The sequence below is a fragment of the Pristis pectinata genome, chromosome 40 (assembly GCF_009764475.1).
Source record: "Pristis pectinata isolate sPriPec2 chromosome 40, sPriPec2.1.pri, whole genome shotgun sequence".
In the NCBI taxonomy this organism is placed as follows: domain Eukaryota; kingdom Metazoa; phylum Chordata; class Chondrichthyes; order Rhinopristiformes; family Pristidae; genus Pristis; species Pristis pectinata.
In genome coordinates this window covers 4,840,851-4,862,329 of record NC_067443.1, presented here as the reverse complement: position 1 = coordinate 4,862,329, position 21,479 = coordinate 4,840,851, and the positions used below count along the sequence as shown (strand labels likewise).

Sequence of the window (21,479 nt, the reverse complement as noted above, 5' to 3'; positions counted from 1 at the left end):
ATGTGCAAACTTCACACACACAATGCCGGAGGTCGGGATCGAACCCGGGTCTCTGGCGCTGTGAGACAGCGGCTCTACCCACTGCGCCACTGTAATGCCCCGGTGTTCCAGAATTTAAGATCTTTTGCATTCCGACCTCCACTGCTGTGTGTGTGTGCCTGGAGCTTGCACTATATTTACAACGTTTTCATCATTGTCCCTGCGGTTTAAGCAGAATCTGTGAAGGGTTAAAATCAAATCCCTTTCTGGCAGTCGAACCTACTCTGACAGTACGGTTCACGGCGAGAATTAAACGGGATCAGTGCAAAAGGTTGACAGTCAACACAGACTCGAAGGGCCGAAGGGCCTGCTTCCGCGCTGTGCCTCTCTAACACACATTTCACATGCTCTGGATTTCATGGGCCACTTCCTTGGGAAGTGTTGCGAGGCAGCCCCTCAGGACCGAGGGCAACTCGTTCCCCTCCAGTTCTGCGGTTGCAGAGGTTGAGGTGGGAACCGCAGACGGGACTGGTGGGTGGGCAGCACGCAAGGTGGCAGCGACTCTCATAATGCAGGAAACGCAGTGTCAATCTGCACACAGTAAGATCCCACAAACAGCAACAGGAGAAAGCACCCAGGCAAAACTGCTCTGTCGATGTTGGTAAATTGGTTTATTATTGTCACACGTACCGAGGTACAGTGAAAAACTGTGTTTTGCATGTCGTCCACACATCATTTCATCACATCAGTACATCAAGGTAGTACAAGGCGAAAGCAGTGACAGAATAAAGTGTTACAGTTACAGAGAAAGTGCAGTGCAGGCAGACAATAAGGTGCAAGGGCCACGACAAGGTAGATTGAGAGGTCAGGAGTCCATCTTATCATACTAGGGGACCGTTCAACAGTCTTATAACAGCAGGATAGAAGCTGTCCTTGAGCCCGGTGGTACGTGCTTTCAGGTTTTTGTATCTTCTGCCCAATGGGAGGGGGGAGAAGAGAGAATGTCTGGGGTGGATGGGGTCTTTGGTTATGTTGGCTGCTTTCCCGAGGCAGTGAGGTGTAGAAGTGGAGGGGAGGCTGGTTTCCGTGATGTGCTGAGCTGTGCCCACAACTCTCTGTGGTTTCTTCTGGTCTCGGGCAGTTGTGTCCCTCCCCTCCATGGACTCCATGTCTATCTTGCTGCCTCGGTAAAGCAGCCGGCGGAACACCAAGCTGGTGCTTTCTATGGCGCATTGATAAAAATTGGTGAGGGTCAACGGGGACATGCCAAGTTCCAAGGCTACACCTTGGCCCAAGAAGATCTTTCAGGTAGTCCCCAGGGATTTTTGTAGGTTAATGTCCCTCCCTAAGGATTTAAGCACAAAATCCTACACAGTGCAGTGTTGGAATTGCTGACATTAAATACAGTCCGTCTGCCCTTTCACAGAGCCTCAAACACCCCGTCTGTGTCAACTATCAAGAACCCATTTATGCCATCTAATCCCATTTTGTTTTAAATTATCATATCAATTTCCCTCAGATTCTCTTTCAGGATCTCACTCAGGGGAGATCTTGCCTGACAAATCTGTTGGAATTCTTTGAGGAAGTAACAGGCAGGGTAGACAATGGAGAGTCAGTGGATGTTGTTTACTTGGATTTTCAGAAGGCCTTTGACAAGGTGCTGCACACGAGGCTGCTAAACAAGATAGGAGCCCGTGGTATTACAGGAAAGGTACTAGCATGGATAGAAGATTGGCTGACTGGCAGAAGGCAAAGAGTGGAAATAAAGGGGGCCTTTTCTGGTTGGCTGCCGATGATTTGGTGTTTCTCAGGTCGGTGTTGGGTCTGCTACTTTTCTCGTTATATGTTAATGATCTGGATGATGGAATTAATGGCTTTGTGGCCAAGTTTGCAGATGATACAAAGATGGGTGGAGGGGCAGGTAGTGTTGAGGAAGCAGGGAGTCTGCAGAAGGACTTGGACAGGTTGGGAGAATGGGCAAAGAAGTGGCAGATGGAATACAGTGTAGGGAAGTGTTTGGTCATGCACTTTGGTAGAAGGAATAAAGGCGTAGACTATTTTCTAAATGGGGAGTGAATTCAGAAATCAGTGCAAAGGAACTTGGGAATCCTAGTGTAGGATTTCCTAAAGGTTAACTTGCAGGTTGAGTTGGTAGTAAGGAAGGCAAATGCAAACTTAGCATTCATTTCAAGAGGACTAGAACATAAAAGCAAGGATGTACTGCTGAGGCTTTATGAGGCATTGGTCAGACCACATTTGGAGAATTGTGGGCAGTTTTGGGCCCCATATCTAAGGAAGGATGTGCTGGCATTGGAGAGGATCCAGAGGAGGTTCACAAGAATGATCTCTGGAATGAAAGGGTTAATGTATAAGGACCATTTGATGGCTCTGGACCTGTACTCGCTGGAGTTTAGAAGCATGAGTGGGGATCTCATTGACACCTACCAAATATTGAAAGGCCTGGATAGAGTGGACATGGAGAAGATGTTTCCATCAGTAGGAGAGTCTAGGACCAGAGGGCACAGTCCCAGAATAAAGGGATGTCCCTCTAGTACTGAGATGAGGAGGAATTTCTTTAGCCAGAGTGTGGTGAATCTGTGGAATTCATTGCCACAGACGGCTGTGGAGCCAAGTCATTGGGTATATTTAAAACAGAGATTGATAGGTTCTTGATTAGTGAGGGAGTCAAAGGTTACGGGGAGAAGGCAGGAGAATGGGGTTGAGAGGGAAAGATAAATCAGCCATGATCGAATGGCAGAGCAGACTCGAAGGGCCGAATGGCCTAATTCTGCTCCTATGTCTTATGATTCTATCCCAATGTGCAAAATCCACATGGACAGCACCAGAGGTCAGTATCAAACCCGTGAGGCAGCAGCTGTGAAACTGTGCCACCCTGCGTTTGTGTGTTTGGGTGAAGTTCTCTGGAAGGATCACAAATTCCAATGAACATTAACAGGAACCCTGAGCAAAGGACAGATATTCTTCCTTTCTGGTTCCAGTCAGTTTTCTGTTTCTCCTTGAGATGAAGGGGGAGAGGGCCAGATGAAGGGAGGAGAGGAAGGGGCAGGTGGGGGGGGGGGGGAGAGAGAGGGGGATGGTGGGGGGTTGGGGGAAGAGGGACAGGACACACACACGGAGGCAGAGAGGAGTTAATGAGAGACAGAAAAAAACTGGGTCAGTAGCAACTGTGCTGCAGAGTTGGACAAGGTGTTGAGCAGATCCCGGCCTCTCCTCCATGGAGATGATGTTGAGGGGGTGGTAAAACCAGAGCGAAACTCCAGTGCCCTTTCAACCCCGTTGCCATGGAACCCGGCAGGTCGAAGCAGCACATTCCTGGCGAGTGAGGAATTCTCCCAAGATCGTCTGCTGGAAGCACACCGTGAGAGATAACACACTGTGAGACTGGGGGATGGTGCAGTAACTGGACTCAGGGTTTACGGATGAAACTTCGACTCTCTCCAGACCCAAACCTGGAGGGTGGGACAAACTCCAACTGCACAAGTACAGTTGATAAGTCTGTCGACAACCTCATCACTTCACCATCAGACACTGGCCAGTTTATCGCTGGTCCCAGTTTGCCTCTCTGCGAGTCACATTAAGTTAGTGGGAGCCTGCTGTGCTCAGATTCCCTCAGTGACAAGAGCGGAATGTGCTGGGAACACACGGCAGGCCAAGCAGGATCTGTGGAGGGAGACACAGCGAACGTTTCAAGTCTGGGACTCTTCGTCAGAGCTGGGAAAGCGGGTACCAGAGAAGGTGAGGGAAGGTGTGGGGAAGTGGGACAGGTGGAACAAAGGGAACATCTCTGGAAGGGCGAGACCAGATGAGTTGATGACGACACAGACGTAGAAACATTACGTGCTTGTAACTTAATCCATCTGGTCTCACCCTATCAGAGGTATCATCTTTGTCCTACCATTCCTCCCATACCTTATCTGCCACCCTAATACTGCCTTATTCTCTCTCTCCCTCCCCCAGTTCTCTTCCTGGACCTGAAACATCATCCGTTTCTCTCTCCACAGGTGCTGCCTGACCTGCCGAGCGTTTCCAGCATTTTTTGTTTTTATTTCAGATTTCTGGCACCTGCAAGCTTTGATTTCCAGTGACAAGAGCAGAACAGGTGAGAGGCTGAACTGAGATGCCATGGCTACTATTGGAAGCATATGAGGCATTATCTATTCAGTCAATACCAGAAAGAAGATCTGGCTAACGTTTGCGGGATCCTGCTGTGCAGAAGTTGGCCACTGCATTCCCTGCAACAGTGACATCCTCAACGCCTCCCAAGGAACACAAGTCACATCAAAGGAGAACTGAAGGCACAAGGTAAATGCAACCGACAGCAGCAAGTAAAGGCCATTCAGCCCCTTGAGCTGCTCCTATCAGACCACAGCTGATCATGTGCCTCAAGGTCCACATTCTTCCTCGATCTCTCCCACCAATCAGGACAGCAGGAATGGTTGGAAGAGCAAAATGGCCCTCAATAAAAGGTCGGCACAGATGAGTTGGGCTCTATAACTCTATAACTCACAGTCTGTTGTCCTCGTTATCTGCTGATTTGCTATCTGATAGTCAGCATACTTGTACTCAACCATCTCAAACTATCAAAAATATATATACACAAGTACGCGTTAATGAACCAATTGCACTGTACCGCTGCCGCAAAACAACAAATTTCATGTCATACAAGTCAGTGATAATAAATCTGACTCTGTACTCCAGGTGCGGCGTCACCAACACCCTGTACAAATGCAACAAAAACTTCACTATTTTTAAACAAAGGTGGTGTCACATTAGGAACCAGCAGCCATTTGTCCTTTTCAAGGTGGTCTGTCATCCATCATTATTGTAGCTGACCTCTTCCTGCACTATCCCCAGATCCCTGAATTCCTGTACCAAGGCAAAGCTCCAATAATCTGCTGCCTGACTATTTAGAAATACTGATTTTTATTTTTTTTCTAATTACAGTTCAGCATCTGGCTCACCAGGTGACATTTTCCATAGTCCCTTTAAATTCACTGTGCTCACTGTAAAATGCATTACAATAGTGCAAAATCTATTTTAAAAAAGTGAATTAAATTTGTGGGGATATTAACAGTAGTAACTTCCAGTAGTCTGGAAAATTTGCTCCAGTCGAGGTGTGCCGGATTAATGGAGTTTTATATATCACTCTATGGTGTAAGAACTGGGTGTGTTAAAGGAATGAATCCAAATACAGGGGGGAGAGGGATATCGCAATCCCGATGTGTCCAAAATGATTTACAGCCAATCGAAGTACCATTGCAATGCAAGAAAAAAAAATCACGGCCAATCCGCCCACAGCAAGCTCCCACAAACCAGAATGAGGTAAGTGTCTGGACAACCTGGTTCCATGAATGCTCCTTTGATCACTGGAAAACTGCCAGCCTTTCCTGGAATCTTGCTCTGTTTCAGGACCAGATCCCAACTCGTTTTACTCAAGGGAACTGCAGGAAATGGCGCAGCGGGTAGAGCCGCTGCCTCACAGCACCGGAGACCCTGCCTGTGACGTGCTGGTAGGTTAATTGGCTGCTGTAAATTACCCCTGTATAGGTAATTGCCTGTATGTTGCAAAGCCACAAGGCAAGTAAGGAGTGGGGGAATGGCGTTGATGAGTTTGCTCTTCTGGGAGTTAGCATGGACCCAACGGGCGGAATGGCCTCCAACTTCAACCAAGAAACTACAAGACGACCGTTCAAACACAAAACTGCAGTCAGGGGGGCATTTTAAATTAAATTTAGTCTCTCTCTCTCTCACACACACACACACGCACATCCACACCCTTTGTCAACAGACAAAGGGATGGGAACACACACTTAAGAAGAATTTGGCCCTGAAACGGGTACCTGAGTAGTGAAGAAAAACGCCCCTGTTTGAATATTTTCAGCCATAACCTAATATTCCCAATATCTTGACCTTGTATTTTAAAGAAATTATTATTGAAGTACATATACACACACGAGTCCAAAGTAACATTGCTCCAACTAATATATTGCACTAATCCCAAGATTCTGATGACGAAAGTCTCGCAATCTCCAACTCTTTATAGATTTATAGACGGAAAATACTGGAAGTACTCAGATCAGACTGAATACTTTGGAAGCGGAGTTACCGCGATAATGGAAACACGATTAAAGATCCAGGTCGGTGACCTTTCGTCAGAACCCTTTTCCAAAACTGTTCCCCTTTCCCTCCTGCCCCGTCCCCCAATCCCCAAACTCACAATCCTTTCGTGCTCTGTCTGGATGTCAGCGATGGACAAAACCCTGGATCCGCTCATCGTGGAGAAGTTTTAGAAGTCTGTAGAAGACGAGAAAGTCAGGGAGGGGGGAAAAGAAGTTCCCAGGAGAGAAAGCAGAAGCGAGTTGTACACAGTAACTCCGCGCTCGGTGAACAAGGAGCAAGCGACAAGAAGATACATTGATAGATACACGGGCGGGCCAATCACAGGCCGCGCAGCTTCCCCGTTGCCGGTTGCCCAGCCAATCAGAAGCCGCGCAACATTCCATTCACACCTGTGGGTGACGGAAACATTCTGTTCAACGCAGTGTCAATGTAGACGGCAACCAGGGAGGTGCAGTGGTTCTTCAAGGCATGTTTCAGGGTGTCGATTGTACCTAACTCCCACATAAATTCTGTAGACTCCCCGCCCTTACCTGGCCTGTCCTACGTGAAACAAAAAATTGCTGGGAACACTCAGCAGGTCGAGCAGCGTATGTGGGGCCTCCACAGTCCAAAGATAAGATGGATTATTAGTCACATGTACATTGAAACACAATGTATCTTTGTTTTATCACAGTGAAATGTATCTTTTGTGTAGTGTGTTCTGGGGGGCAGCCCGCAAGTGTCGCCACGCTTCCGGCGCCAACATAGCACGCCCACAACTTCCTAACCCGTATGCCTTTGGAATGTGGGAGGAAACCCACGCAGTCACGGGGAGAACGTACAAACTCCTTACAGACAGTGGCCAGAATTGAACCCGGGTCGCTGGCGCTGTAATAGTGTTACGCTAACCGCTACACTACTGTGCCTGCCCAAAGAGCAGATAGGGAGAGACAAAAGTGTTGGCATTCCAAATGAAGTACATGTCCAGTGAGACAGTAAACAAAACAAAATTAGGATGAGGAAGGGCAGAGCTGATCAGTCCCATATTTGTTTATGTTCCAGATGTTCAGCACCTGCAGATTTTTGATTTTTATTTCCATACCTCATCTGAGGTTCAGCAGTTTTGTATCTAGTTCCTCAGAGGCAAAAGTGCCAACTGTACCACTGCAGAAGCACCCATGATGGCGCAAAGCTAAGTGGTGGAACAGTGGCTCAGAGTAGCAGCTGCTGCCTCACAGCGTCAGATTCCTGGGTTCGATCCCAACCTCCAGCATTGTGTGTGTGTGTGTGTGTGTGTGTGTGTGTGTGTGTCTCTGTGTGGCTTGCAAGTTCTCCCTGTGACCACATGGATTTCCCCCAGTGTGCCATGTAGGTTGGTAAACTGCTGTAAATTGGCCTCCTTCTGTGCCATAAGGGAGATATCAGAGGAAGGTTTTTTTACCCAGAGAGTGGTTGGGACACGGAATGCGCTGCCTGAGGCGGTGGTGGAGGCAGGTACATTGGTCAAATTCAAGAGATTGCTAGATAAGCATATGGAGGAATTTAAAATAGAGCGATATGTGGGAGGAAGGTTTAGATAGTCTTAGGCGAGGTTTAAGGGTCAGCACAATGTTGTGGGCCGAAGGGCCTGTATTGCGCTGTACTGTTCTATGTTCTTTGTAACATGGTCTGGGATGGCCCAATCAACTACAAACTGTAAAAACACACCCCAATCAAAATACCGAATGCCATTAGTGGAATCATGCTGTTGATAATTCAGGATCTAGCACTTAACATCCACCCACTTACCATGAAAATGACCTATCGGGGTTTTCCTCAGAGGTCAACCAGATTTTCGTGGGTCTGGAATGAGGGAGGAGCTTCCTCTCCCACCTCGAGTCAGAAGGTTGTGGGCTGGAATACCACCCAGCCAGCCAACTGCATGCAAAAACCTAGGCCGACAGCTACTGAGGGAGTGCTGCACTGCTGATCCACAACCATTCACTCACTCCATCACCAACGCACAGTAGCTGCACTTTGTACCATCTACAGGCTACACTGCACCAAGACTCCTTAGCACTTTCCAAACCCACCACATCTACCAGCTAGAAGGAAAAGGGCAGCAGAAGTACGGGGAACACCACCAACCTGGAAGTTGTTCTTCAAGCCACACACCATCCCGACTCAGAAATATATTGCCGTTCCTTCACTGTCGCTGGGTCAAAATCCTGGAACTCCCTCCATAACACCAACAACCTCAAGAACTGCAGTGGTTCAAGAAGGCAGCTCAACACCTCCTCAAGGGCAACTAGGGATGGGCAATCAAATGCTGGCTCAGCTTGCGAATAAAAGAGTAGCTCTCCTGAAGGTCCTGGAGCCAATACTTAAAGCAGCAAAACACATTTCTTAAAACAGATTGCTGTTTGTGAGGTCTTGCTGTGTGCAAAAAATCACAGACACATCTCCCACAGCATGTGATCATGAGCACTGCGGAACCATAATCTATTCATCTGCTGAAGTCACAGGTAGGAGAAACCAAAGGGGGCAGCAGATTTGTGTCGTGAACATTATTGGCGAACCGCCTTCTTCTCAGGCAGTGCCTCGGGATCGAGGATGACTTGCTTCCATTCGAGGAGCGGAGGCTGCCTGTCTGTGACTTAACGTGGGATAGCTACCTCACACAGGTTTGACAGAGAGACGTCTTTGTCCTTTGGCGAGGACATCCAAGACAAATGGAGACCAGGCTCTGTTGTAGACATGGCATACACACACACGCTCCCAAGTGCACACTGTTGTACTCTGACCATCCCCTCACACACACGATCTTGCACAAACACTTTTCCTCATTATCCGACTTCAAGTTATTGTCATAGGAATAGGGTATAAATGCCATGAAAATTAGCTTCCCCTGATCCCTTCCTTCAGTTTCCCTATCTCTGACCCTTTTCCCGACAGCCACTCTCAGTCTCCCCATTCCCTTTGTCCCTCCCCCTTCACACACCTCCTTCCCTGTTAGCCCATTGCCTCTTCCCTCCCATAACACTCCGCCCTCAACTGCCGGCTGCTCTCACTTCCTCAGAGAGGGGGCACCCGCGGACTGCTGTGACTGATCCTCTCCGATCGTCTTCCCGCCCACCCCAGAACCTTCATTCGAGCCCAGAAACCTCCATCGCACACCAAAATCCTCAGGAGAATCTTCATCAGTTCTCCCATTGCTGCCAATCTCACCTGATCAGCTTCTTAAGAGTCATATGGCGCAGAAACAGGCCCTTCGGCCCAACTAATCCATGCTGACCAAGGTGCCTTCCTGAGCTAATCAAGAACAAAACACCAGTCAAACAGCTCACACTGAAGTGTGATAAGGTACTGGTTTTCATTCAGAAATACACTGCATGATTAGAAACTCATTTCCAATCCTTTCTTAGCATAGACATCCAATAAGTACACAAATCATTTTCTTAATCATGTTTGTGGGGCTATTAGTCAGGATTCCATTGCTTTTTCACCACTGTTGGAACTACAAAGGATTCTTATCTTCAGTTAAACTGTGAAATAGTCATAGAGTTATACAGCACAGAAACAGGATCTTCAGCCCAACTCGTCCATGCCGACCAAGTTGTCTACCTGAGCTAGCCCCATTTGCCTGCATTTATCCCATAGCCCTCTAAACCTTTCCTATCCACATACTAGTCTAAGTATCTTTTTAAACATTGTAATCACATCCCCCTCTACCACTTCATTCACCCACCACCCTCTGTGTGAAAGGTGGCCCCTCGGGTCCCTTTCCCCTCTCACCTTAAACCTATGCCCTCTTGTCTTTGACAGCCCCAACACAGGAAAAAGATTTTTACAATCTACCTTATCTATCTCTCTCATAATTTTACATTCTTCTAGGAGGTCATCCTTCAGCTTCCTCTGCTCCAGAGGAAACAAACCCAGTCTATCCAGTCTCTCCTTATATCTATAATGTTCCAATCCAGGCAACATCCTGGTGAATCTCCTCTGCACTCGCTCCAGCGCAGTCACATCCTTCCTATAGTGTGGCGACCAGAACTCCAGCTGTGGCCTCAGCAATGTTTAACAAAGCTGTAATGTTATGTCCCAGCTCTTATATTCTGTGACCTGTTGAGTACTACTAGTGTTTTCTTTTAAACACAGCACTTTCTAAACAGTGAGAAGATCAAAGCATTGGAGATCCATATCACTTTGGGAGTCTGTATACAACAGGCATGTAGAGTGCAAGTTAATTGCATTCAATTCTGGTCGCCACATTATAAGAAGGATGTGGAGGCTCTGGAGAGGGTGCAGAAGAGGTTCACCAGGGTGCTGCCTGGATTAGACGTCATGTGCTACAAGGAGAGGTTGGACAAACTTGGGTTGTTTTCTCTGGAGCAGCGGAGGCTGAGGGGAGACCTGACAGAAATTTATAAGATTATGAGAGGCATAGATACAGCCGGTATCTTTTTCCTAGGGTTGAAATGTCTAATACTCAAAGGCATACACTTAAAGTGAGAGGGGTAAAATTCAAAGGTGTGCAGGGCAAGTTTTTTTATATACAGGGAGTAGTGGGTGCCTGAAATGCATTGCCAGGGGCGTTAGTGGAGGCAAATATGACAGAGGCATTTAAGAGGCTCTTAGATTGGCACATGAATGTGCAAAGAATGGAGGGATATGGACATTGTGTGGGCAGAAGGGATGAGATTAATTACTAGTTTAATTAGTTTGGCACAACATTGTGGGCTGCAGGGCCTCTTCTTGTGCTGTACTTTCTATGTATAACCAAAAGACCATGGAGTTGCTAGCCTTCACATCCAGAGGACTTGAGCTAGAAAGGGAGTGTTCCAATGAGACAAAGCTCTGGTTAGACCAAACGGAGTACTTTGAAGAGGACAGATTGATCTTGGAGGGAGAATAGAAATTTGTCAGATTAATGAGATTAAGGATTAAATTACAAAGGGAGATTCTACATAAAACTATTCCCTGGAGTTCAGAAGGTGGGAAAGGTAATATGATGGGAGTTTTCCACAACAGATTGGGTTGATGGAATAAAGGTGTTTCTGCTTGTTGGGGAGCCTGGATTCCAAAGGGGCAGGATCTGAACGACAAAGGCAGGATCTCAGGATGGCCTGGAAATGCTTCCATCTTCCTTGATTCAGGGACAATTGGCAATTTTAAATTTGGGACCGGTACGTTTTTTTTAACCAAAGGTTTATTGGGGTAAAGGAGTTAGGTAGAACTGGGTCAAAGATCAGGCTGGAGGGGCCGAGTTGCCTTTTGCTGTTCCCATTGGGGCTGCCACTTCAAGTCAAGTCGAGTTTATTGCCATATGCACAAGTACATGTGCGCACAGGTGCAATGGAAAACTTACTTGCAGCAGCAACACAGGCACATACCATTCAAAAGAAAAACAAATTATACAAAAACAAATTATACATCATTGAACCTTTAATTCTACCCCTTCCATTATTGTCACTACAGTATTTCTTATTGCACTACCTCAATTACTCTGTTATTGTCACTTCAGTATTTCTTTTTGCATTACCTCAGTTTGCACTATTAAACTCTGCACCATTCCATTGCTCTTGCGTTGCTGTATTTATTGTAGTTGTTATTATGTACACCGTTTCCTCTGTGTGCTTCAAGTGAGCAAGGAATTTCATTGCACCCCGGTGTACGTGACAATAAACTAATCTGAGATCTGTATAAGGGGAGAAAACAAAAAATGAGAAAATAACAGAGTCTACAACATAATTACAATCCAGCACAACAGTAATTTTAGTGTTTAGGGAACCGGTTTACGATGAAAGGCCTTCCTTTCAAAGGGCAGGTACAAAGAGGATGTTGTTTTCAAATAGTGTTTCATTGAGAGATAAACATGATAGCAGGTATGATCCAAGAGTCACACCCAGCTAATAAAACACGCACACCAACCCTCTTCAGAGAAGTTGGCTGACAGTTTGAAAGTTGGAATCTCTCTCCAACCCTCCTTGTCCTCCGCTGGCTAACCCTGAAACTCACCTGAACCACGACTTGTACTTGGTGAAGTCACTGAACTAAATTAAACTAACAAGCCACAAAAGAACAAGTAAAAAAGAAATGAGTTTCAGTCACACTTTGAGTTAATGGGGAGTGGACGCAGTTGCAATGTAAGAAACACAATAGCCACTTTGTGCAGAGCAAGCTCCCACAAATGGTTAGATCATAGAAAATAGAAAACCTACAGCACAGTTCAGGCCCTTTGGCCCACAAAGCTGTGCCGAACCTGTCCCTACCTTAGAAATCACTATACTTACCCATAGCCCTCTATTTTTCTAAGCTCCATGTACCTATCCAAAGGTCTCTTAAAAGACCCTATCGTATCCGCCTCCACCACCGTTGCCGGCAGCCCATTCCACACACTCACCACTCTCTGAGTAAAAAAACTTACCCCTGACATCTCCTCCGTACCTACTCCCCTGCATCTTAAACCTGTGTCCTCCTGTGGCAACCATTTCAGCCCTGGGCTGAAATCATCTCAACTTCATTTTTGAAGATTGGTTGAAGGATAAATATTGACCAGCACCTTCCTTCCCTCGGCATCAGGAAGAACTCCCCGAGGCCAGGGCTAATACTTGTTTGTCCCTGCTGACATTTGAAAAATGTTTCCCTCTAAACCTTTCCTATCCATGTACCTATATGTGCCTTTTAAACATTGTAATTGAACCCACCTCTATCACTTCCTCTGACAGCTCGTTACATATACACACCACCCTCTGTGTGAAAATACTGCCCCATAGACTGCCTTAAATCTTTCCCCTCTCATCTTAAACCAGTACCCTCCAGTTTTAGACACCCCTACCTTGGGAGGGGACTGTGACCACCCAGCTTACCTATGCCCCTTATGATTTTGTACACTTCTGGAAGGTCACTCCCTCAGCCTCCTTCGCTCCAGGGAAAAAAAACCAGCCCATCTTATAGTATTAAACAAAGCAGAAGGATGTTAGTCAACTCCTTGCTTGCTCCCACATTAATTGTTGTGTCTCTCTGTACTTACCAGTTGGTATTTGAAAGCTCCTGTTGAATCTGGTTCTACTGTTCTTGCAGGCAGGTGCATCCCAGATTGCAAGAACTTGCTGCGTTTCAAAAAAAAGTATTGTTCTTCTGCCAATTAGCCTTCAGCTGTGAACCCTGCTTCACCTTCCTCACCCAGCCATAGTCATCTCAGTGAAAGGACAGCACTTTCAACAAGGCTGCACCTGGCCTGGGTTGCATGCCTGGCTTGTAGAATTGATGCCGATTCCAGGTGAGATAGGACTGTTGGCTGTTGTGTACTTCCATGGGTGGTGGGGGGGGCGGGGGGAGGGAGGGGGAGGGGGAGGGGAAGGGGCACAGGGGGAGGGAGGGGGAGAGGAAGGGGCGTGGGGGGAGGGGGGAGAGAGAGGACGGGGTGTGGGGGGAGGGGGGAGAGAGAGGACGGGGTGTGGGGGGGGGGGAGAGAGGACGGGGTGTGGGGGGGGAGAGAGGACGGGGTGTGGGGGGGGGAGAGAGGACGGGGTGTGGGGGGGGGAGAGAGGACGGGGTGTGGGGGGGGGAGAGAGGACGGGGTGTGGGGGGGGGGAGAGAGGACGGGGTGTGGGGGGGGGAGAGAGGACGGGGTGTGGGGGGGGAGAGAGAGGACGGGGTGTGGGGGGGGAGAGAGAGGACGGGGTGTGGGGGGGGAGAGAGAGGACGGGGTGTGGGGGGGGAGAGAGGACGGGGTGTGGGGGGAGAGAGGACGGGGTGTGGGGGGGAGAGGACGGGGTGTGGGGGGGAGAGAGGACGGGGTGTGGGGGGGGAGAGGACGGGGTGTGGGGGGGAGAGAGGACGGGGTGTGGGGGGGAGAGAGGACGGGGTGTGGGGGGGAGAGAGAGGACGGGGTGTGGGGGGGAGAGAGAGGACGGGGTGTGGGGGGGGAGAGAGAGGACGGGGTGTGGGGGGGGAGAGAGAGGACGGGGTGTGGGGGGGGAGAGAGAGGACGGGGTGTGGGGGGGGAGAGAGAGGACGGGGTGTGGGGGGGAGAGAGAGGACGGGGTGTGGGGGGGGGGAGAGAGAGGACGGGGTGTGGGGGGGGAGAGAGAGGACGGGGTGTGGGGGGGGAGAGAGAGGACGGGGTGTGGGGGGGGAGAGAGAGGACGGGGTGTGGGGGGGGAGAGAGGACGGGGTGTGGGGGGGGGAGAGAGAGGACGGGGTGTGGGGGGGGGGAGAGAGAGGACGGGGTGTGGGAGGGGAGAGAGGACGGGGTGTGGGGGGGGGAGAGGACGGGGTGTGGGGGGGGAGAGAGGACGGGGGGTGGGGGGGGGGAGAGGACGGGGTGTGGGGGGGGAGAGAGGACGGGGTGTGGGGGGGGAGAGAGGACGGGGTGTGGGGGGGGAGAGAGAGGACGGGGTGTGGGAGGGGAGAGAGGACGGGGTGTGGGGGGGGAGAGGACGGGGTGTGGGGGGGGAGAGAGGACGGGGTGTGGGGGTGAGAGAGGACGGGGTGTGGGGGGGGAGAGAGGACGGGGTGTGGGGGGGGAGAGAGGACGGGGTGTGGGGGGGAGAGAGGACGGGGTGTGGGGGGGAGAGAGGACGGGGTGTGGGGGGGAGAGAGGACGGGGTGTGGGGGGAGAGAGGACGGGGTGTGGGGGGGGAGAGAGGACGGGGTGTGGGGGGGAGAGAGGACGGGGTGTGGGGGGGGGAGAGAGGAAGGGATGTTGGGGGGGGGGGGGAGGAAGGGTGGGGAGAGAGGGAGGGGAGAGACTTCTTCTGGCCTCACCCCTGGTCTTCTGTATTGAGCTAAGTTGCCTGGGGATTGATTAACAAGTTATGGCAACAGCACATTCCAGTTGTCACATTCTGATGAACAGAGTGTGCTGGAATACTCGACAGCTTCCAATTGAAAGTATATTTACTTTCCACATGGTAACCAGATCGTTGCATTGATGTCTTCAGGAGAATTATTAGCTAATGTCAGAATGGGTCTGCAAAAGCAAAACATGTCCAAGAATGTTCCCCAATGACGTCAATCCCTGTGGACTGACACATTCCCATTTCCCTTATCACTCCCCTGGAACCCAGCCCTCCAACTCCATAACCCCTTCTGTCATCATAACTTTAATGACTCACCAATAAGTCTCTATCCAGTCCCCTCAATCTCCCTGATCACCCTGCAGGAGGGTTGAAGGGGCATAGGATAGTGAATCTCAGTGGAAACACTTGTAGGCCATTCAGCCCATTGAGCCTGTTCTGCTACACAAGACCTGATCTGCATCCTATCCATCTACATACCAAGGTCCCATATACCTTGGTACTCTTCACTATCAAGAACCAATCAATCTTGGATTAGTTAAATAGATTGATTGAGCTGGCATCTAATGCCGTTCCAGTGAAGAGACTCCCTCCACTATTCAAGCAGGTTTAATTAAGTGGTTGATGGCTGGCATGGACCTGTGGGCTAACGGACCTGTCCCCATGCTGTCTCTTTCTTTAACCATCTTCTATTTCTAACTTTTCTTAGTTCTCATGGAGGGTCACAAATCATAAACGTGAACTTAATATTTAAAGCTGGTTCTCATCTTCCATAGTCTCCCATTTCACTTCACCCACACATTGTACTGGACTTGGAGCTCACAGCTTCTGGTCAGGATATTCATCCTGGCTCAACGAAGTTGAGAAATAAAGTTTTTCCCAATTCTCCTTACAACGTTCCATAGTCATTCACAGCCAATGAAACGCTTCAGGAATTCAGGGTCTGGTGTAATGTAGGAAATATTGCAACTAACTTGCACACAAGCTCCCACAACAGCACTGTGATAATGACCAGGTAACTTTTTTTTTTAAAAAGTGATGCTGTTCGTCAAGGGAATAAGTATTGGTTGGGGACACTGAAGAGCAGGGGTCAGTCATTTAAAACAGGTGCATACAAATTTTTTCTCACAGAGGGTGGTGAATCGTTGGAATTCTCTACATCCCAGAGGGTCTGGATATAATTTTGAAAGAAAGATTGGTGAATTGAGGGCTATGGGAACTGGCACAGACGAGGAGTTGAGGCCAGTGTAAATCAGCTACGATCACCTTAGGAAGCATCCTATCTGGATGCATCACAGCTTGGCAACTGCTCTGCCCGAGACTGCAGGAAACTGCAGAGAATTGTGGACACAGCTCAGCACATTACAGAAACCAGCCTCCCCTCTGTGGATTCTTCTTGCTGCCTTGGGAAAGCAGTCTACATAATCAAAGGACATTCTCTCTTCTTCCTCACCACCCCACTCCCTCCACACTGCCCCCCCCCCCCCCCCCCGCCATTGGGCAGGAGATACAAAAGCCTGAAAGCACATACCACCAGGCTCAAGGACAGCTTCTATCCCGCTGTTATAAGACTATTGAATGGTCCCCTGGTACGATAAAGTGGACTCTTGACCTCACAATCTACCTCATTATGACCTCGCACCTTATTGTCTGCCTGCACTTTCTCTATAACTGTAACACCATATTTTGCATTGTTATTGCTTTTTCCCTTGTACTACCTTGATGTGATGAAATGATCTGTATGGATGGCATGCAAAACAAAAGATTTTCCACTATACCCCAGTACGTGTGACAATAATAGACCAATTTACCATGTTGAATGGCAGGGCAGGCTCAAGAGGCCTGATGACCTACTCCTATTGTCATGTCTCTGTTTGAAAGCTGTTGTGTGATCGTTTAAAGAAAAAATGGGGCCTCAAACCAATGACTCATCTGAGAGGACATCTGATGTGATGATACAATGTTAGTTTTGGCCCTCCCACGCATCGCACCTCCTGCTGAACAGCACTCCCTCGTGACCGCACTCAAGTGTCATTTTAAGTCTGAGAGCCTCTGGACTTGCAGTTGAACTCATATCCTTTCTTTCCCCAAGAGACAAGATCGATATCTCAGCAGCATCACCCTTTCTCCTCTTATTCTTTACCTGCTTCAGGCTAGATTTCTCCCTGCAGTGATTTAGGTATAAAGCTGGTCTGGGAAAGCCCCTTCCACCTGCATGGTCTTCTCTACAGTCTGGATGGGGAATAAAAAAGGCACACAAGATTAGTACAGAGTTGGGACAACTCACTTAACTGGTAGTTTGAACACTACGCTCCCAGTCATCTATCTTCTATTCTTGGTCTCTTCTACGGTTTCAATGAAACTCAACAAATGGTATCTCACCTGTCAACAGAGGATGATTTTACATCTTCCAGACTCACTCGATTCTAGTTCTTCTATTTCTTTCTTCCTGAACTCATGCCTTGCATTTCTTAACATCTCCTGTCTGCCACCCCATTAGGGACGTTCCCTATCTTTTATTGTGCTCCTCTCCCTTCATCACTGCATCTTTCAACCTAATCCTATCACAGAATGGTCATTGTATGAAGGAAGCCATTTGGCCCATCGAGTCTATCCTGAATCCTAGCAAAGCAATCCCATCGGTCACGTTCTTCCACTCTTCTCCCATAGCCCTATAAATTATGTGCCCATCTAATTCTTTTTTGAAGGCACTGATTGGTTGTTTAGAACATAGAACAGTACAGCACAGTAAGGGCCATTCAGCCCACAATGGTGTACTGACCTATATAAACCTACCCCATGATCGATCTAACCTTTCCCTCCCACACAGCCCATAACCCTCCATTTATCTCACATCCATGTGCCTATCCAAGAGTCTTTTAAATGTTCAGCCTACCACTAACCCCGGCAATGTGCTCCAGGCACCCAGGGGTGGGTGTGAAAAACCTACCTCTGACATCTCCCCTAAACTTTTCTCCACTCACCTCAAACACTCTATCTATCCCTCTCATAATCTTATACACCTCTACCAAGTAGCCTCTCATCCTCCATCACTCCAAAGGGAAAAGCACCAGCTCGCTCAACTTTTCCTCATAGGACATGTTTTCTAATCCAGGCAGCATCCTGGTAAATCTCCTCTGCACCCTCTCTAGCACTTCCACATCCTTCCTATAATGAGGTGACCAGAACTGAACACAGTACTCCAAGTGTGGTCTAACCAGTTTTATAGAGCTGCAACATTACCTTGCAGCTCTTGAATTCAATCCCCTGACTAATGAAGGCCAGCACCATATACCTTCTTAACCACCCTATCAACTTGCACTGCAACTTTGAGGGATCTATGGACTTGGAACCCAAGATCCTTCTGTTCCTCCACAAAGCTAAGAATCCTGCCATTAACCTTGTACTCTGCCTTCAAGTTCATTCTTTCAATGTGTATCACTTCACACTTTTCCAGATTGAACTCCACTGCCACTTCACCACTCAACTCTGCATCCTATTCTATATACCGTTGTAACCTATGACAATCTTCTACACTATCCACAACACCTCCAACCTTCGTGTCATCTGCAAACTTACTAACCCATCCCTCCGCTTCCTCATCCAAGTCACTTACAAAAATCACAAAGAGCTGGGGTCCCTGTGGTACACCACTAGTCACTGACCTCCAGGCAGAATACTCTCCATCTACCACCACCCCCTGCCTTCTGTGGGCAAGCCAATTCCAGATCTATGCAGCTAAGTCTCCATGGATCCCATGCCTCATGACTTTATGGATGAGCCTACCTTGGAGAACCTTGTCAAATGCCTTATTAAAATCCATATACACCACATCCACTGCTCTACCTTCATCAATTTGTTTTGTCACCTCCTCGAAAAACTCAATTAGACTCGTGAGCCATGCTGATTATCCCTAATAAGATTATGCTTCTCGAAATGCTCGTAAATTCTGTCCCCAAGAATTCTCTCCAATAGTTTACCCACCACTGACGTAAGACTCATTGGTCTATAATTGCCAGGATTATCCCTATTACCTTTCTTGAACAACTGAACATTTGCCATCCTCCAGTCCTCTGGTACCACTCCTGTGGCCAGGGAGGACGCAAAGATCATCAAGGCCCCAGCAATCTCTTCCCTCACTTCCTGTAGTAACCTGGGGTATATCCCGTTCAGCCCCAGGGACTTATCTTAATGTTTTCAGAAGTTCTAACGTTGCCTTTTTCTTAACCTCAACATGGTCCAGCACATTAGCCTGTTCTCCGCTGACCTCACATTTGTCAAAGTCCCTCTTCCTGGTGAGCACAGCAGCAAAATATTCATTAAGGACCCTCACTCTCGTCATCCTCCTGTTCTTCACATACATGTAGAATGCCTTGGGGTTTCCTTAACCCTGCTCGCCAAGACCTTCTCATGTCTCCTTCTAGCTCTCTGAAGTCCCCTTCTTAAGCTCCTTCCTGGCTACCTTACAATTCTTAAGAGCCCTGTATGATTTTTGCTTCCAAAACCTCAAGTATGCTTCCTCCTTCCTCTTGACTAAATGTTCCACCTCTCATTAACCATTGTTCCTCTATCCTACCATCCTTTCCCTATCTCAGTAGGACAAACATATACAGAACCCCATGCAAGTGGTCCCTAAACAACCTCCACATTTCTGCTGTGAATTTCCCTTAAAACATTCCCAATTTATGCTCCCAAGTTCCTAATACCATCGTAATTAGCCCTCCCCCAATTAAATACTTTCCCATATCGTCTGCTCCTATCCTTGCCCATGACTCAGGGAGTTTTGGTAACTATCTTCAAAACGCTTGTCCACTGAGAGGTCTGTCACCCGACCAGGTTCATTGCTTAGTACTAGATCCAGTATGGCCTCTCGTCGGCCTGTCCACATACTGTGTCCAGGATCCTTCTTGGACACACCTAACAAATTCTGCCCCATCTAAATCTTTTGCACTAAGGAGGTGCCAATTAATGTTAGGGAAGTGGAAGTCACCCATGACAACAACCCTGTTATTTTTGCACCTTTCCAAGATCTCAAAATCTGCCTACTCATCTGCTCCTCAGTGTCCTGGCAGCTATTGAGGGGACTACAGAATACTTCCAATAGAGTGATTGCTCCCTTCCCGTTTCCGACTTCCGCCCAGACTCTGTAGACAATCCCTTCACGATGTCCTCCCTTTCTGCAGCTGTGATATTTTCCCTGATTAGTAATGCCACTCCCCACCCCCCAGCTTTTTACCTCCCCATCCCTTTTGAAAAATCTAAACCCCAGAACATCAATCTTGCCCTTGTGACAGCCAAGCCTCTGTAATGGCCACAACATTGTAATTCCATGTACAATTTTAAAGACAGGAAATTCCAGGTCATAATTATGCCAGGTTAATTGGCATTTCCTCACATCCCATGGAAATGTTAAAACATGGAAGGAGGCTATTCAACCCATTGTTAGAAACTTAAGGAGATTCAGCAAGTCACCAAATACTCTGACAAACCTCTACAGATGCACTGTAGAAAGTAACCTGACTGGTAGCATCATAGCCTGGTATGGCAATTCCAATGCAAGGGAACACAAGAGGCTGCAGGGAGTTGACACGGCCCTCCCCACCATTGACAGCACCTACAGGAGGCATGAAGGATCCTCAGCATCAGGGCCATACCATCTTCTAGCTGCCACCGTTGGACAGGAGGTGCAGAAGCCTGAAGTCCAACACCACCAGCTTCCGACAACCGTCAAGGTTCTTCAACCAACCTGCACAACCCTAACCCGACCTCAGCAACAGAACACTACAGACCACCTTGTGCACTACAATGGACTTGTTTCTAATCTTGATTTTGCACTAATGACTTATTTTGTATAATCTTTTTCTTCACTCTTGTATAATTTATGCTCTGTGCATTGTCTGAATACATGTGCCTGTGATGCTGCTGTAAGCAATTTTTTCACTGTACATGTACCTCACCGTATTTGCGCATATGACAATAAACTCAACTTGACCCTGTGCTGACTCTACACAAAAGGAGGCCAACCGACTCCACTCTCCTGCCACCTCCCCATCAACCAACTTCCTTTTCAACACAACTGAACCTGCATCTATTACCCCAATGGCACTGCTCCTACTTGCTGCCCCTCCCCCCCCAAAAACAGACTCTCAATGTTTTAAATCTGCCAAAAGGTTACAGTTTTTTTAAATTAATTTGTTTTTAGGATGTGGTTGCTGTTGGCGAGACTAGAATTTAATGCCCCTTCAGATGGTGATGGTGGACTGCTACAGTCCTTGAGGTGAAGGTGTTCCTTTTGTGTTGGTGGATCAGGAAATGCAGCTTGAAGGATCGGTTGATTCATTCCCAAGTCAGGATGATGCGAGACCTGCAGGTGCATCGTGCTCAAGATTACAGTCAGATCAGCCATGATCTTAATTACATTGTGGAACAGACTGGAGACACAAGTAGCCTTTTCCTGCTCCCTATTTGTACCAACAAACTACCTGCTGGAGGAACCCAGCAGCATCTGGAGGGGCGGTGGGGGGGTGGGTGGGAAAGGGAACTGTCGGTTTCAGGTTGAAACCCTGCATCAGGACCCGTAATGTTGACAATTCCTTT

The 21,479-nt window shown here is 48.1% G+C and overlaps 2 protein-coding genes across 2 annotated transcripts in view; one reads left to right on the top strand and one right to left on the bottom strand.

Annotated features, from left to right (window-relative positions):
• The window catches only part of LOC127587479 (tuftelin-like), a 38,510-nt gene extending 25,116 nt beyond the window's left edge, over positions 1-13,394 (bottom strand). The window contains exons 1-3 of the mRNA XM_052045835.1: positions 13,112-13,394; positions 11,621-11,776; positions 6,218-6,294 (exon numbers count right to left, since the gene is read on the bottom strand). Of these exons, the coding sequence (XP_051901795.1) occupies positions 6,218-6,274 (57 nt within the window). The 5' untranslated portion in view covers positions 6,275-6,294; positions 11,621-11,776; positions 13,112-13,394. The remainder of the gene's footprint in view (positions 1-6,217; positions 6,295-11,620; positions 11,777-13,111) is intronic.
• The window catches only part of pi4kb (phosphatidylinositol 4-kinase, catalytic, beta), a 599,336-nt gene continuing 582,051 nt past the window's right edge, over positions 4,195-21,479 (top strand). Inside the window, exon 1 of the mRNA XM_052045826.1 lies at positions 4,195-4,204. The gene's annotated coding sequence lies outside the window, so the exon portion shown is untranslated. The remainder of the gene's footprint in view (positions 4,205-21,479) is intronic.